General features: G+C 31.6%; 1 protein-coding gene across 1 annotated transcript; it reads right to left on the reverse strand.

Annotated features, from left to right (window-relative positions):
• Positions 1-1,146: 1,146 nt before the first annotated feature.
• Positions 1,147-6,307, reverse strand: Chchd2 (Coiled-coil-helix-coiled-coil-helix domain containing 2). Its single transcript, XM_088240249.1, has 4 exons — positions 5,793-6,307; positions 5,573-5,717; positions 2,668-2,905; positions 1,147-1,376 (listed from the first exon to the last, which is right to left on the reverse strand). Exons 1-4 carry the CDS (start codon positions 5,837-5,839, stop codon positions 1,366-1,368), a joined length of 441 nt encoding a protein of 146 aa, XP_088096375.1. The 5' UTR covers positions 5,840-6,307; the 3' UTR covers positions 1,147-1,365.
• Between the last annotated feature and the right edge of the window lie 12,529 nt (positions 6,308-18,836).

Raw genomic sequence — 18,836 nt, forward strand, 5'->3', positions numbered from 1 at the left:
TGTATATTCTCTTTGTATGATTTAAATGTCCATTACGTCTATGGGCGTGTGGCTAATGAAACTATGTAATAATGCTGCAGAAAACTAATAGTCCTTTAGTGCAGAATATGCTTTACGATTTCTCTGAAATTATTTCAGTCTCAAAAAAATATTTTAACACTAAGCTTGTTTTCATGAGCACTATTGTGGTTATGTACCTATTTTGCATTTACATGATTTTAGCCCACATTTTTCCACAATTGAACTTGTGAAAACTTGCTATAATTCAAATGTTATCTATTTATCATTTAATGACAGCGCAGGCGTTTGTTAAGGATATACATATTATGTTTACATCTTTTATACTGAATCTAAATCATTATCTGTTATTAATTAATAATAATGAAATAAAATAATAATTTAATTGGAATACATTATTATTTCTATTTATTACCTGATATATAATTTACCTGAAAATGTGTATGTTCAAGGGAGATGTTTGAAAAACTTGTCATTATTTGATAAAATATTATTATTGTAAATGGCGTTATATTTAACAGCATTAATATTTTTTACTATGTATTTTGTGATGTTCAAATTTAAAATGCATGTAAAATCGAGGCCTGTTTTGTCAATACTTTAAATCTGTCACTAAAAGTAAAATAATGCATTTCTTACACAAAAGGTTTTTTTTAATTTGTCAGTTTTATCACTAATTAAATGGACCGCAATAATAGTCATTTTTATCACAATCAATTCATTATTAATAAGAGCATTCTAAGGTCAAACCGCACTAGAGCATCGTGTCGCAGCAACACAGAATGTTCTTTTTGACAAACAGCAATATAGCTGAGTTACATTGCACGGCACTCCATACAAAATTTTGTCGCGCAACGCCGCTGAAGCGTAGTGATGCTCTAGTGCTGTTTGACCTTTAAGGGTTTGTACAGTATGAGTTAATAATATATTGTGAATGACTGCGATACAAACAAAATATAAATGTTTGCATTGGTTGACATTGTTTATTGATTTTCAATGAAGTACAAACATCTGTTGAAAATTATTAAAATTGTCATATTTTTTCACATTTAAGTTGCAATAAATATATTTTTTAAAAGAATAGCTAGTTTTTCATTAAGGGTATTAAAAATAAGAAAAACAATTGGGTAACAATGAATTTTCACATTTATTTTCCAAAGTGTTCTACACAAAATTGCACTATTAACATTTCTACATGATAATTTTTAGATTATGACAATTCTTCAAAGAATTAAACACAAAATAATATATTGCAAGATACAATAACTTATTGGTTAAATTATTCTAAAAGCAGCGAAAATAAAAGATTCAAAAATATATAGACAAAAATTATGAAATTATTCTGGTTTACAACATATCTGAAACAAAAAGAGAAAACAATATGTACAAAATATGACAAAAAAAATATTTGTATATAATAATAAAGATGATTCATAAAAAAAAACACAAATGTAATGGGTATGTATCTTGCTGCATAATGTAAATGTTAATCAAAAATAAATAAAAAACAATATACTATTGATGCTTTTTGGAATACTTTGCAAAAAAATTAATACCTTATAGTTATGATGTAATAACTTATATTTACATATAAGATATTAATTTAAAAATACTTGGTGCACTTCCACTTATTTATTTTGACCAATTAGCGCTTTCACCCTCTAATGGGCATCTTCATATCTTTTAGTAAGGAATATTTTTCAGCTTGGACTTTGTTGCATCTGACTTTAACAAACCAAAATTTGGCGATTGCTTTATTAAAAAAAAAAAAAAAAAACACATTAGATTTAATGATCCGTGGTCAAAAAATTCTGATGTTAGCTTTGGAATAGGATAAGAGCAGAAAACCAAATTGTCAGAATAGGAATTCAAAGTACAAGCTTACAACTCAATCATAAAACATGCGAGATTTCATGGATTATGAGCCCTAATAATAGAGTAAACTAAGTATTTATTTACACTGCAGAAAAGAAGCGACCTCCCAAAGTTGGTTTATTGAAAATTATTTGTTTATTTATTTATTATGGATAACTTATATAGCGCCATTTTCGTAATAAAATACCTCAAGGGCGCTTTACATGGTGATTCTATTGTTAAATTAATTTAATTGAAGCTTTTAAATTTGTAATTTAATTAAAATAATTTATTTTGTTGTCACGTGCTACGGATTTATTCAAATGATTTATTGTTACATGTACTAAATAGGTTATTTGTGACTGACACTAAAGATTTTAATATTTTATGTTAATGTAGTTAGCAACATTGCATACTGATCAATTTTGGACTGGCTTAGTTTTGATAGTTTAACATCAAAATGAAAAATGTTCTTTGAAAACAAACATGGTTAAAATCCTGCATAGAGTAAGCAAAAATAAAAATCGGGCTGTGGTCTCGTGGCTAGTGTCGCGGAAGCACGGCTTAGAAGTCTGAGGTTCGAATACCACTCTACCCCAACTGATATCCGTTTTCGAATAATGAATTATTTACAACTCGTTGAAAATTGACTCAAAATTAAAATATTTAGGTAAATAACAAGATTAAAATGGATCGGAGTAACTTGCCACAGGTCTGTAGTGTAAATATACACAAATAAAACTAGCTGATGAAGAGAAATGTGAATATTGACTCAGCATCCAATTTAGAACATACGGTTAGATTGTTTGCACTGGCGAAGGGCCTCGTTGAAGCCTTCGCAGAGGCTGAGGTCGGACTGTCCCTGGGCGCACTGCAGGAACTGCTTAATCTCCCAAGCGCAAGCTCCGGAGGGCTCCGTGGCCCCCGCGGGGGATTGGTACGCCTGTGCGGGGGCTGCAGCCTGCGCTTGCTGCGGCTGGCTGTCCGAGCCTCCTGAGAACATGCCAGTCAGAGCGTGCCCGGCAACGTGTCCCTGTGACAAAAATGTGGTTCAAAATAAAATCTAAATAAGAATTGGAAGAAGCAATAGTGCAGAACATTTACACGTAATATACAGGTGTTCTTTAAACCCTGTCACATCCGAAACCACGATGATCAATATCGGCAAGAAAACGTATTAGCATATTTAAAAAAATATTTAGAACAAAGAAATTTAAAAAAAATAAAATATTAAAAAAAAAACAAATGGTTGCTTACTTCTGCGGGGGAGAACTGAGGGGAGCGCGGCGCAGTATCAGACTCCCCCCCCGTTTCTCCCCTGAAGAAGTAAAGCAACCATTTGCTTTTTTTTATTTTTTTAAATTTTATTAGTTCTAAATAAATATTTTAATGTGCCAATATGTCTACTTGCTCATACTGATTATCGTGGTTTCGGATGTGACAGTTTTTATGAACACCCTGTATAATCATAGAAGCAATGCACAAAATCATAAATCTGCAAAAAAATCAATTTGAGATTTTAACATTGAATTTTGAAAACATTTATCTATAGTAAAATAAATAAAAACAACTTTGTTTTTAACCATTAGTTACGTAAACCTTTACGAAGAAGCTTGTTTGCTTTGAAACCGGTCGGTAGAAAAAAAAAAGTTAGTGGTTAAAAACAAAGTTGTTTTATTTATTTTATTTTAATGAATAACCACAAAGTTAGTGCTTCAAATATAAACTCTACATCTATCTATATTTCAATAACCTTTCATTGCTTCTTGGCAGGTTGAGAAATTGACATTTTCCTTTTTATAGGCATCTCTGGAGGGCTCAAAAAAATGCTTGGACCGCTATCGCCTCAATTATTTGTGGAAAGGCGGATAATTGATCGCGGATTGTAGTCGTAAAGTCCAACAGTCATAAGTTGCATAGGTCCAGTCGACGATTACTTGTACTTTGTTTAAAACTAACTTTCAAACTAACGTTTATCTTAAAACAAAAAAAAAAAAAAACATTGACCTAGGTTTAATATGTACATTCATTTAAAAAAAATAAACGAAAGTCATAAACCCTCTGAAAGCATTGACTTCCATATTTTCTTCTCAAATATATTCTCAATCACTACATTGATATCTATAAAACTATCTATATAAGCGGTCAAGACGCTTGACTCACAAAGGGAAGTTCCGGGTTCGATTCCCGGTGAGAACACAAAAAATAAAATGTGATATTTCTCAAGCCTGGGTTTCTGTGATGTAATTCACCACTGAAATTGGGTCTCCTTGGCCTGTTGTGGTGCAAAAAATAATAATAATAAAAAAAATAATAAAAAAAAACAAATATGTATTTTTTCGCATATTCAATTGTCCGCTTCATGTTGTAGTGGTCAGCGTGTTTCACTACAATGCATTAGAAGTTTAACCAAAAAAACTAGTTTTGATTTATTTATATGAAATGTATTTCAAAGGCCTTACTTATAAACCTGGTATATGCCTAGGCATAGTCGCAGAATAAGGATGGGAATACCATCCTTCTTACAGTGATAGAATAAGGATGGTATTCTCATCCTTATTTTACCACTATGCCTCGAGGTGTAACTTTATACCAGGTCTATAAGTGAGGCCCCAAGTTATTTACCGCTTCAATAAATAATGTGTTATTGGAGAAACAATTAATATCAGAAAACTGTTGAGCTTTTTGATAACAATTTTTTTAATGATTTAATAAACATATTTTTATGTAAAATTATCTCAAGGGCACTCTGTACATAAAAGAAGCAATAATTTGTCCCATCGATTGGAATGCTGACTCTTCGTGTCATTTTTTATCACAATTTTACCATAGAGGTAGGAAGATGATCAAAGTACAGTTTATATCCACTCTGATTGTCTACAAAAGAATAACAGTGCGCATTTTCTCATTTTGCGACATCATCATGACACGTGGCAACAACATGCTTTCAGGATTTTTTACAGATACTAGTTCCGGCTATACTAAGTTGTAGGTACTCAAAATGATTCAGCAGTATTCTAGTAACAGTAAAATATTGGCACTAAGCCATTATCTTAGCCTCGAGATGAAAAGATGGTGAAATATCATAAGAAATTGACAAATGTAGAAATGAACCATTATTTAAATAAGATCAATAAATTTCTTACAATATACAAGTACTTATATAAGAATGACTGTGAAATAAACACATAAAATTCAGTGTAAATAGAAGCACTCATGTTTGGTTATTACTAGTGTAAAAAATAATAATATAAAATTGTGAACTATTTTCTACTGTAGAAACGTACTTCACGTAGTAGTATGTGATAGTGAATTACAAAATAATTCTATTAAATATGTCGTAATTTTCTCGACAGTTCACAAAGTTTGACTTTGGACTTTTTCAAAACAATTTTTAAAATGCAGTTTTTACAAATTAAAAAAATGTTATTAATGAAGCTGTTTATATAATGAGTAGGTATAATAAACTGACAACTCAAATAGCACGTCATGGGGTAAACATTGATAACAGTAAACATAATGTCAGTTTTCATAACCTCAAAATGGATGAACGATATCATTAGTTCACAACCGATGCAGTCGATTTCAAAATAACCTTCGGATAAAATAAATAGAAATCGCTAAACAGGATTTCTTTCGTCAGGTTTATAAGTACTTTATTACAAAGGCTATCATTATCGATAGGTCACTTATGACTTACCACGGCGGATCCTACAGCAACTCCTCCAGCTGTGGCAGCCATTTGGGCAAACATGCTGGGCTGTTGAGGTTGAGCAGTCGGAGCCACCATTGGAGTACTAGCTGGGGCTGGAGCCCTAGCGGGCACCGATGGAGGAGGAGCAGCCCTGAAAGTCAAAAGCACGTTTAGCATATAACCCTTTTCACTAATACATTCACCACGCATTTCACAATATATTTACCTCCTGGGAGCTGGCGGTGGGCTTGCGGACCTTCCACGACGAGGCATTTTGAGTTATATCAAAATTCTACACAAAAATGTTACGAAACGAGAGGGACCCGTCTGAAACTTTTGCGGCGAATCACTAAAATTTGTTATCTAACTCCCAGCGCGATACACAACGCGCAATATAAGCTGACTTCACGTAGTACGTTCTAGAAAATTGGCCTAGGAAATTGCTAACTGAAATATTCGTTGTCTCACTTTACCCTCTAACAGAATGAGATTTTCTTCAAATACGTTTGTCGGATTTTTGACAAAAAGATTTCGAATTTCGAATGACGTCGCGACGTACATCATCTGATTATTTTTGACATGATGCCAACATGAGGGTGTTTGGAATTTGATGATAGAGTTCCTTATCACATCGCTAGATGACGTTTTACATTTATGTTGATCAATGGATGGCCGATATGAACATTATTTATTTAAAGTGCTGTCAATACAACAAACAATTTTCTCTGTTTATTTCGTAATGGCATTTCAAAAATAGTTGGATTTTAATTATAATACAGTATTTCATTAGTCATCAAAAATTAATTTGTTGTCTAGTTGTTCAACAGATGGCAGTAAATATTTCTTTTGAAAAAATAAAAGTAATTATGTAGATATTTTTTTAAATTTATTTAAATATCTACTTAACAAATGTACAGTTAATGTTTTTATTTATTGAAAAGTTTTATAAAATAAATACTATTTAGATATTTTAAAAATTTGTAAGTTTATATCTGTATACCCATTATATTTTTCTATGTTGTGTATTCTTGCATGTCGCATGTAAAAATAAAAAGTATATTGGTAAGTGTCTTCGGCACGGGTTACCCCAGTGAGGACACATTTTTTTATTGTTCAACTGCAAAAAAAATATGCTTAAAATTAATATATGCTACCCTATTGCCTATTTGGAGCAAAAATACATTTTTGATGAAAAAAAGTAAAAGTAGTAAATAAAGTAGTACTAAATAAGTAGGTAGTTTGAGATTCCAGAATTTACAGTTTTTAGGTACCTAAAAACCTATTCATATCTGGAAATTACTGTAAATAATAATAATACGTAATTACAGCTCTTTAGTCGCCTATTTACGCATTGGCGTTGCCTTTTAAAAATAATAATAATTATCTCATTAATAATAATCTCATAATAATCTCACCCATTTCAATAAAGGTTTTGGCTCATTTTCTTAAAAAAATCAACAGGTAGACGAATGAAAGATATACCTATGTATGTTCTAACATAGGCAGAATGGCGAATTTTACACAGTTTGTAAAATGATCACTCTCCATCTTTGTTGTTCTATCTATAAACTTAAATAATTGTTTTTAAAAATCAATGCTCTCGTTTTAAAATAAAAACTGAGTGAAAATTAGAATTTAGCTATTTTTAGAACGAGAAACGTGTAAACCAGTCTAACATGACTGAAAATTGCCAAGTAGCTACTTTACCGTTTACAAAATTAATGAAAATATAAAATTATCTTGGTCTTAGGCTTAGAGAATTATAAAAATGTAAGGTCTAGGGTGACTTTTCAAAAAGAATACTGAGGTATATCTTTGAATATTTACGATAGAAAAAAAGTGATTCTTGCGTTGCGTCTCCATTAATATTGTGCACATTTATGTAGCTGTCATGCCAAGTCGTATTTTTTCGCTTGCACTTGTACTACTCACTAACCAGTTTATAATGAGAGTGGATATCGTAATGAAACTATGTGTTAATATGATTTTTATAATATCTCCTAATGGCCATTCGTAGACACCGGCACTGCACCGGTTGCGTTCGATCTACTTTCTCCATATAGTATACAGTATACACGACATACACGTGTCGCCATTTTGACGCCATTTTCCTCTAAGGCCAGAGAAACCATTTCCCTTCGATGTTTTGCGAATATACGATGTACACATAAACAAATTAACTCGTTAAGGTTGAATCGATTGCTGTTTAACATATATTAACATAGAGATACAATGCGATGATGATTAGTAAATACTGTAATAATATAGATGCCTCTAGTGGTTATTATTATTATTTAACACTTTTCATGATAATCTCGTTTGGAAACCAAGGTCAGTAGTGCGATTCTGAACGCGCTCTCTAGGGGGTAGAGAAAGCGTTAGTAGCATGCAATTCTCATGAAAATAACGTGCTATCAACGGTTTTTCTAGAGCGTGAGCGTTCAGAATTGCGCTGCAGGACCTCATTCACACGACTTTACAAGATAATCATGTTATTTTGAGGATTTTTTGTTTGATTTTCAGGCCTTCATTTTTTCTTATCCTTATAATACAGAATGGAATGTTTATGTCCGTACCACTAAATAGATATATTATCTGTGGTCCCTACCTTTTGCGCTTTAAAAAATATTTCTCATATTTTTATACCGTACCTCCGAAGACGGCAGATAAATCTGGGCGCTTTTAAGGGTTTTTGGACGATTCTAGCTCCTATAAGAAACAATTTATCAACAAAATCTATCTATCGTTTTTAAAAGGACCTATTGAAATAAACTATGAATGCTAGAAAACAATTATTGCCCTTCTAACCTGCATTACCATTGGCTAGTTGAAATTTTAAAAAGGCTACTAGTTTCAGATGTAAATAAATGTATTTAAATAAAATATTAAAATTAGGAATCTGAACAGAAACAAAAAAACCTTCTTCTTTTTAATTTTTTATTGGCTGGGAAAGAAAAAAAATAAATAAAGGAGATAATGTTTCACAGACATTAATCGTTTTTTTGGCCGTTTTATTTCCGTTAGACAACAGGATATTTTTGGCTTTACAAATTTGCATGCATCTGAAAATGAAGGTACGGCCGGCGCGGCGGATCCTCTTCATTGGCGCCGACTGTTTCTCTCTCTCAAATGTACAGCGCACTGTTAAAGAGTGTCTCCAAATATTTGGACGAAACACAAAAATGTGTAAATTACGCCAGTAATTCAAACAATTAATCCGGTAAAATGGTGGACGGAGAAATGATTGGTGCCATATATTTTTGTGTTTTGGATGAAATTAATTCGGAGTAAGAAGAAATAAACGACATATCAGGGAAAATTATTTTCGAGGAACGATAGACAGAGCTTTAATGTTCAGTAGAAATCCATTTATCCGAGCTCCAGTCATCAGACCGTTGTTTATTTATTGAGAAAATCATACAAGGTACAAAATAACAATTAAAAAAAGTAAAACCAATTACAGATTTCACATTAATTTATTATGAATGCAGGAGGCGAGGGGAAAAAATAATTAAATTCTAAAAAAGTAATGTATAAAAATATAAATATTAAATAAAAAGTACATAAAAGGGAAAATACATTGTATAGCTCCAACTATACTTTCCTCCCCTCTCTCTCTGCTTCCATGAACATTTATATTTCTTAGTAAAAATTCACAACCAACAATAATTAATTAGATGCAGGTAGTAGATGTACATTTGAACAAGTAAAAAATACGAGTTGAAATTGAAAGTTAAAAAAAAAACTTTAAAATTAAAAAGTTAAAACTAAAGGATAAAATTAATAGTCAAAATAAAATTTAAGCAGGAGATAAATTTAAAATGTTGTTATCAGGAAATAAAACATTAAGAAGAAGTTTTTAATATACTGTGCCATTTAATTTGCTGGACATGTTTAAGTAAGTTTTTTAAGTGATTCAAATGCGCTGTTAATACGGTTCAAAAGCAATAAAATCTTGCACTTATTTAAATAATCACACCATAGTCACGTTTCACGTTTTCGCGTAGTATTAAATTTGTGGCATGGATCTAAAAGAGCCAATGTCAGATTTCGTCTACTTTATTATGCTAACATTTTGTATATTCGTTTCAAACACGCCAAACAGTTCATTTATAACGACACCAAAGGGTTGGAAAATTATTCTCCCGTAATATTGCTGTTCACGCCAGCTGGTGCAGGGTTCTCGCTTCGACGGTCTCGCCAATCTCGGGTGACATGCGAACGAAGAAAAAGAGACACAGAGTCTTCAAAATATTATTTATTATCTAATTCCGCAATGTCACATAAATCTAAATTGAAAATAGTCTGAAAAAGTTGAGCGGGCACATAGTCATTAAATACACAAATCAGCTCAAATAAAACCACAGGGTCAATCACACCCTCACACTCGTAAATCGTAACACTCGAGGATGCGTACAAACCTCGCCTGTCACTTAGGACCTTCCGTCATCGTCTCTAGAGGCTCACTATTGAATGTCACAGAAATAATCATTATTGTAACTGTTCTAAAAGATAACCGCTGTTTCTTTAAATGATTACATAGGTACACATTTACCTAATGCACGTAACACTCGAGGATGCGTACACTCCTCGCCTGCTACGGTCTGACTTTCCGTCAGCAACTCTACAAGCGCACTTGCAGACTTCAAAATGAAGACTAAAGCTTGTTCCTCTCTCACAAGCTTTTCAAAACCTATTTCAATTGCATTCTACAAAAAATACTGACATTTTACTGCCAAACAAAATATTTCTAAGACCTTTTCAAACAATTACAAGATTTCTCTTCCTCAATAAATTAAATTATATGTGACATCCTGGACACAAAACAATAAACTAAACTAGGATCTTAACACTTAAGTATAGGACAAATGCCCGGTTCTTTAAAATATTACATAAAAAAATACAAGGGTACAAAGTATACACAGAAAAATAAATATCTCAACTACAGTAAACAACATTTAAAAGGGCATAAAACAATAATTCACGATATACGACACTTTTGAAATAAACACGTTGCAAAGCAAAAAAATAACATCCGAAATTGCTAGTCGGTATACAAAATTGACCAATAAAGCGTTCTTTGTAAAGTATTATTTCAACCCGACAAATCTTCGGAACGAAGTTAGTAATTTAAATGCGTTCTGTAAAGAATTATTTAATAAACGAAATATTGCTCAATTTAGTTTTGGCCCCAACAATTGCGATTTACGGCATTTTGCTCTTTAGATCCGAGCCACAGGAATGCACAAATTCGAATTTATTTATGTACGAGCTGAACCCGCCAACGCTTTGCAATAGGGTATTATCACCCGGGAGGAATATCGGATTTAACACATTGTACATATAAAGGATTTCTCAAAGACTCCTTTAGTGTTTATAAAAGCTCTAATAATCAATAATTTCATTCATAAATTTCGTTTACTATTTTCAACATCTCTGAAAAGCGTTTCTATTCGGTTGGTAATAAATTCGATCATCCAAACCCACCCAACAGTACACCACGAATCGTGCATTTGTTTTAAATGTTGGTAATCCGAATAGAAATTGAAACGACGCGTATTGCTCTCTATGATTTTTTTCCCCTTCTCTAGCCAACCTTGAAATAAATGGCGACCGTAAAATGGGGCGACATTTAAATCGTAAGGCGACTTTGATCAGTGGATATATTGTTTATATTTATCTCTATAACTACTGATCATTATTAAATTTCGGTCAATTTTAACTGTTTTTTTAATGGTAATACGGAATACGATTTAAATGAAATTGTTATATAACTTTATTTAAAGTAAGATTTCAAAATGTTTGAAGTGGAATCGTCAAGATATTTTTTAATTTTTAAAAATTTAGTAATAGACTTTTTTTAATGATACAAGTAATTTCGTAATTTGCATTGTCTTGACATTACTGGTACTTATATCGCCGAGTGTCCATTATTATGATTGTTTTAATATTTTAATTTTTATTTAACGAATAATAAGAAGTTTTCTAAAATGAGCTGAAATTGATCATTTTATATACATCTTTTTTTTTAGAGCGACATGATTCGAACTTATTAATAAAAGTTTTGAAACAGGGCCTACAAAAAAATATTTTGCTCAAATACTAAGAAAAGCTGTTACAAAAATTCGGGTTGCTTCCAACCATTACAAAATATTATTTGAAACACTATACAATGAATAATATAAAGTTAAACATCCTTCAAATCATTTAAGCCAGTTTTCCAGAACAGAAGGAAAATTTTATTTACCAAAATGTGAGGACTGGGGATTTTCCCTTAACATACGGTATTTCAGAATATAAATAAAAAATATTATGATTCAAATGAACTAGTCTTAAAGATTTTCTTTTAAAGGTGAGCAAATAAATGTGAAGCTTCGTTCTCGAATGATAACGGTGAAGTTATTCATCTAGTAAATCAGATAATTGTTACGAAATGGTTGTAAAAAAACCTCATACACCTCAATTGCACTTCTTGTGAAATTTTGTCGAACATTGTTGAATATGGCCAATATTAATTTCCTAAGTATGTTTCACGTCTTTGTAAGAAACAGATAAACAGATAAAATAATTGCTTTCCTGGAATAAAGTAATGGATTCTAATTCATTCGGTAAAATAAATGTTTTCAAAGCTGTGAAAGATAAGTTTTCACCAAATAAAAAGAACACAATAACCTCTCATTATGTTTCGATAATAATGTCAGTCAATGAACAAATTCCTATACACAATAATACATTCATTCACTGATAATTTTATTCCATCAAAAAGCAAGGTATATTATGTCTTTATCAATTATTTAAAATATTTCTTAAATACATTTTTTTAATCACCATAATATTTTTCTTGATTTATATTTTAATTTTGCTTTATATTTCAATTATTATTTTTAAATATTTATAAAAATTCATTTTTTTTGTTTACAATAATTAGAAAAATAATTTTTGTTTTATGTGGAATTAAAGTATATTATTTTTGATTATTTCATGAGATTTGACTTAAACGCTTATTAAATACACGCCTAATCATAATTTGCTGATACCTGAGTGTTTTTTTTTTGCAAGTAATTTACTATCGGAGGATGGATAATATAATTAAAAAAGATGTGAAAAGTTATATTTATAATTCTTTTTTGTGTAGCACTGACTTAAAACACCGTTTTTTTTATAATTTATATGTTATACTAAAAATTTTTACCGATTAAAAATAAAATAAACAAATTATTGTAAAACGTCACTCCCCATTTTATACTCAAGAATAGTTTTTTTTTTTACGTAAAGCGAAACGTTAATGTAAATATATGTATTAAATTAATATAAAATTGTATTTAGTAGTAATGTTGTACACGTTGTATACTTATATTTTTTATCTAAATAAAGTAAAAAATAAAATGAAATGTTCAAAACAAACGCATAAAATCATGATGTATCAAAGCGACCCTACTCGAAGGGTTGACTTTGATCACAAAGTTTTTACTATTTTTTCGCTCACACAATATAAAATTTTCTCATTTAAAAAATAAGAATTTTAATTTTTCTTTTACGAAGGTTTGAAGTTCGAAACTGAACAAAGTCACCCCATTCCACTTACTCTACTCGAATCATAAATTTTTACGTAAAAACTATCTTCGCATACGTTGACGTCAAACTTGGTGACGTCATGAATTGTCTGTTTTTATTTATATTCAAATGACTAGACTTTAATCCTTTATATCTCCCTTATTTCTTAACGGATTTTAATAAGAGTAGTACCGATTGTCTTGTGATTTTTCAAATTAATTTATTAGCTAATAAAAAAAAACCGTGATAATAGCCCATAGAAAATTATATATGAGTATGTACGCAAATCTAGTAATAATGAAATAAGTAATAACTAGATTTGCGTACATACTCATATATATATCAAATTAACACTCGAAAGTCTGATTTCAATTATTGTATTTAGTTAAAGTTATATACTTACAAATACATGATTATTTTTGTGTTTCGGTTGTGAGGATAGAGAATTTTGATAAATAGGTATTCGAACATTGTTTTCCTGTCACTGTCTTGTAGATGTCTCCCCGATACTGTGCGAAAAAGACAACTGCATGTCAGACCTTTTGTTATAATAGACAAAATCGACGTTTCGTTGTCCCGTTTTCCGCACCTCAAAACTGAACCGATTTAGTTATTTTTTTGACAGAGTATCGCAATAAAATTTTATGTATCAGTACGTTTTGCGTTTTTCAAAAATAGTTATACCATGCGCCCCAAGACAGCAGATAAAACTGTGATTTTTTACGGGTTTGGATGATTCTAGTTCCCGTGATAAACCATTTTTATCAAAACGAAATAAAAGGAACACGCCAATAATAAATATCTGTAGTGTGTAAAAAAATCCCTGCTCTAGTACCATATAATAATCCAGAGAGAAAATACGGGAATACGTTTATATGAAACCCACGCTAAGACGCTAAAGTTTTTTTGGGCATTTTTTCAAAATTATGTTTTAGCTTTATTTTAAGATGTATTTTTTGAAGCGTACTTTTGTAATTGTAAATATATGTATGGAAAAATAAACAAATATAAAAAATAAATTAAAACATTGCGAAGTGATAGAATGCGAATGTTTCTTCTACGCATGTTACTGAGCCAGTGTAGTTGCGTGCGATATTCTGATATGTGGTCGAATTCGCTAAGATTAAAGATATAACTTATACATACATTCTACAATAATTCCAACATACCAAGCAATTCAGAATTGGTATCTAGCTAGCTAGATAACGTACATCTGCATAATCAAGGAGTGAAAGAAGTAAGCTCTGAACATTGACTGTATAGTCAATTGTAATAAAACCAAATGTGAATGTTTGAACTTATGCAGAATGGTTAATATTACACGGTGTGTTAAGTGGCCACTTAAACCTGGCAATGACAAGTCATTACTACACTACTACCATCACGCCATTTCCCCGTAGGGGTAGGCAGAGAGAATGGACCGCCACACACGTCTATCCTGGCATATATTCCTAGCTTCTTCCACATTCATACATCTTATCATACATGCCCTTCGGTTCTGTCTGTTTTTGACATGACCAGACTTAAGATTTTAGTTTATCTGATCATTCCACGTCTTCCTCGGTCGTCCTCGTCTCACGTTGCCATTTATTTTCGCCATATATATTTGTTTTACCATTCTTTCGTCGTCCATTCGTTCTACGTGACCAAACCATCTCAGAGACCCTTTCTTAATCTTATCAATTATACTTGAATCAGATTTACACTCTCGCCTGATTTCATCATTCGTAACCCTGTCATACATTGATTTCCCACACATTCGTCTAAGAGATCGCATTTCAGCCGCGTTCACTCGGCTTTCATCCTTCCTTTGCCCGTTCCATGTTTCACTTCCATACATAAGTGTTGAGACTAAAACTCCGTTGTGCACTGCCAGTTTAGCTTCGATTGACATATTTTTATTAGAAATTACTGTGCTTAGTGCTCAGTGCTCCGTTCATTTTGTTGCCCGCATTCACTCTTCTTTTCCTACTCTTCCATCTCTTGATAACATGGTTCCCAGATACACAAATTCTTCTACTTGCTCGAGACATTCGGTGTTTACATTTATTATGCAGTCAGTAACCTCACTATCCCTTTCAAATACTATCACTTTTGACTCAATTTCGTTCATCGCCAATTCGCTCTCCAGGCATACATCATACATTCAAGCCATGTAAATGCCTAGACTTCCATATCCCCTCCTCAAAATGTTTTTACTCTCGGTTGCAACAAATTTGCATTACAATCTGGGCCCCTGGAGAAGTGGAGATACGCTGCGGTTGGTGTAGGTACCAAAGCAAGTGCCCTATCCACCACTACTAGGTGCGGAAAGGGAATGATGATTAATGATGACTGAAATTACTATTTACGCAGTTACTTCGTAACACATAAATAATAACACAAAAGTTCTTGTTTTTATGTAGCTGTGTACCTGTTGACTGTTGACTGTTGACAAAGACCAGATAACGTAACAAATTGCTTCCTCAATTGCTATCTATGTAGGTATGTGATATTGTAAAATCTATTTAAAATGTATAAGGCTAGGTGTATCTCTAAACATCGTCTACAATTTTAAGAATTTAAATTATCACCACGCATTTAAAATATTAACACGTTTGTAGGAAGCAAACGTGGGTAGGTACGTAGTAACGTACTAAATACTAAGTACGTACTAGGCATATAATATGAACGTAGTTATGCAGAAAGCACAATTTTGAAAAAATGCGATATTGATGTTATCGGGTGCCGTAAGGTCAATTCTATGTCCTGCTAAAAACAGCCAGACCGCTTTCATACAAGAAATTGTTTTAATCACCTTTTGAAAATGGTGTCCATCACAAAAACGGCATTTCTCAATTTGCAGAAAACACCCACAGCACTAATTTTAAAAATCATTAAAACTGGTCGAACATAGAACTAGATTATTGTTTGTAATATAAAATTAACTAATATACTCGTTGTTTATCATTTGTTAAAGTCAAAAACATTCCAACTGTTGTGTAAATTTTTTTATTCACTCATTTCACAAAGGTGCTTTATCTCAGTTTCACTTTTCCATGACTGGCTGCTTTCTGCATAACTACGTTCATATTATGTTCCTACTTCATAGTTCGATGGCACATAGATGGTTAATTTTACGGTAAGTATGGGTAAGTGATTTGGCAATTTTTTAAATATTTTCAAATAAGCAAAAATCACGATTGTTACGTATATATTTTTTTTCTCCGGATAAATTTTTCACAATTAATATAATCTACATATACAAAAGGCAATGTTTGTATTTGTGTCCTCGATGGACTAAATAACTACTATACCGATTTACGTGCGGTTTTCGGCGAAATGTAGATCTTTACTATTAGCATATTCAAAGTTTTTAAAATCTTCAATTTATTAAGTATTTTTTTTATTTATTTTTATTATTAATAAAACATGTAATCCAAAAATTACATATTATACTCCCAGGAGTTATTAGAAACTCATTTGGGACCGTGCATAAGAAAAAAACATTTTTTTGACATTACATAATATCATACAATTTTTTATTTTTTTATTTATTTATTTAACTTTTTGTACATAATGTTATTTGTACATTGGCGGGCTTATTGCCAAATGGCAATTTCTTCCAACCAATAATACATCCGAAATAAAAAGAAAACATTATTTTAGAAGAATCATAAAACACCATCTTATATAAACTACATTATCAATATCAAAAAGATTTAAGAAATATTTTTCAATTGCACCACTTCTGGATTTTTAATTTAGTTTTTCGTGTCTTAGCTCATCGGGCTAAGTAGAAAAAAGTTAGTGGCGTAAATGTTTTTTTCATCGTTCACCAGGCTTACCAATAAAACGTTACTGCATCTTTTTTACGTTTATCCAAACGGTTTTTACAAAATATTTTTTTATCATGTTTAATCTTAAGAGGAAACGCGGTCCGACTTTTTTCATACAAACGTATTCCCGTATTTTCTCGCTGGATTATTATATGGTACTAGCAGGGATTTTTTTACACACCATAGATATTTACCACTGGCGTGTTCCTTTTATTTCGTTTTAATAAAAATGGTTTATTATGGGAACTAGAACCATCCAAACCGGTTAAACATTAATATTTCGATTAACAAATTACAGCACAGATGGAGAACATTTTAGAGATGGGACTATGGAAGTCTAGGCATTTACAGGGCTTCTGACCTGCCGTTGGCTGGTTTAAGTGGCCACTTTACACACTGTGTAACATTCATAAAAATTAGAAAATGGTTTCTAGTATGTGAAATATTTCGATCACATAAATCTCTTCACAACAATAAATGTTTCAGCTCTTAAACTTTCCTAAAATCAACAGATGGACGAATTGAAGAAATATAGATGTTCAAACATAGGCAAAATGTTGAATACTACTCAGTGTGTAAAGTGGCCACTTAAACCAGCCCACGACAGGTCACAAGCCCCGTAAATGAAATTTCCTTTTCTAAAATGTTCTCCATCCCTGTTTCAATTTGTTAATCTTAATGACTCCCTAGGGGGTGACATCCAGGCATTTGTCTACAAACATTTGAACAAACTCAAAATATTGTATTAATATTTCGGCTGGTGATATGGTTCTTTTTTTTCAACACATTTCCGGGTTCATAAAATATATTTGTACATAAATTAATATTGAAACATTTTTTACAAAGTGAATACTAAATACATAAATAATTAATACCTTCTACACGTGTAATGTCGCCGTTCATCATCTCGTTAATATTTCCGCATATTGAAGCTAATAGGGTTATTGTTAAGAAAATAAATACTCTTTACCATTATGGATATGACTAAGTTGACTCCTCATAAATAATCTTATATTATTTTAAAAGTACAAAGAATAATTATTACCTACGTAAGAAAATGAGATTCGTAACCTAAGAAAAGGTATTATGGACACGTGTACCTTTTAACTACGTTTAAAAATACAAAATTATTATTAGGCATCTAAACTTAATATTATTATTTGAACCAAGCATTGATTTGAGTCTACTAATTTAATAAATATTTTTTAAACGAATAATCGGACCATTGTTATTTGTTTGAAAATAACCTAGTGAGGCAAAACAATGAGGAAGTTCAGTGTTTTTTTTCAAATGTTTTATTCGTTAATAGACTGTTAAACTAAGTCAATTTTTTTTTTTTTAATTTTCACATATCGTATTATCGGCGCTACGATTTTTCAAAGTTTTGTATTTCTGAAATAACTCCGCGTGTGACGTCAGAGGTTCATTTCCGCTTATTCCCGTTCAGTTCTTCCTATTGGTCCAGAAGCGACAAGCAGACCGGAAATCTTCCATAGCTCTCAGATCATAGGTTAATTCACATGAGCCAGTGACGTCATTTAAAGTAGTGCGTTTTTATCAAAATATTTTTTATTATTTTTTCTGTACATTTTCAAGAAACTTTGCGCTACAATTTAATGCTTTAATTTTTACCCCGCGTAAGAAAACATTTTTTGTATCCAATTTCCCGTAGGGCTGAAGTTCCTCATTGCTCGATTTTTCGTTTTTAAAATAGGAAAAATTCTTAAATCTCGCATAAAGCTGTGATAGCGACCATAGTTACTTATTCCTCGCTTATACCCGGGTCCAACGTGGTAATCGCTGGATTAAACCCGCGATCCGTCCCCTGTGAAATTTTTCTTTCATAAAATGGATTGTATTTTTCTAAAATTTTAACAAATTATAAAACATGCTTTTTT

The sequence above is a fragment of the Micrasema longulum genome, unplaced genomic scaffold (genome assembly GCF_059751315.1).
Source record: "Micrasema longulum isolate JH-2025_06_02 unplaced genomic scaffold, ASM5975131v1 h1tg002396l, whole genome shotgun sequence".
NCBI classification, from domain to species: Eukaryota; Metazoa; Arthropoda; class Insecta; order Trichoptera; family Brachycentridae; genus Micrasema; species Micrasema longulum.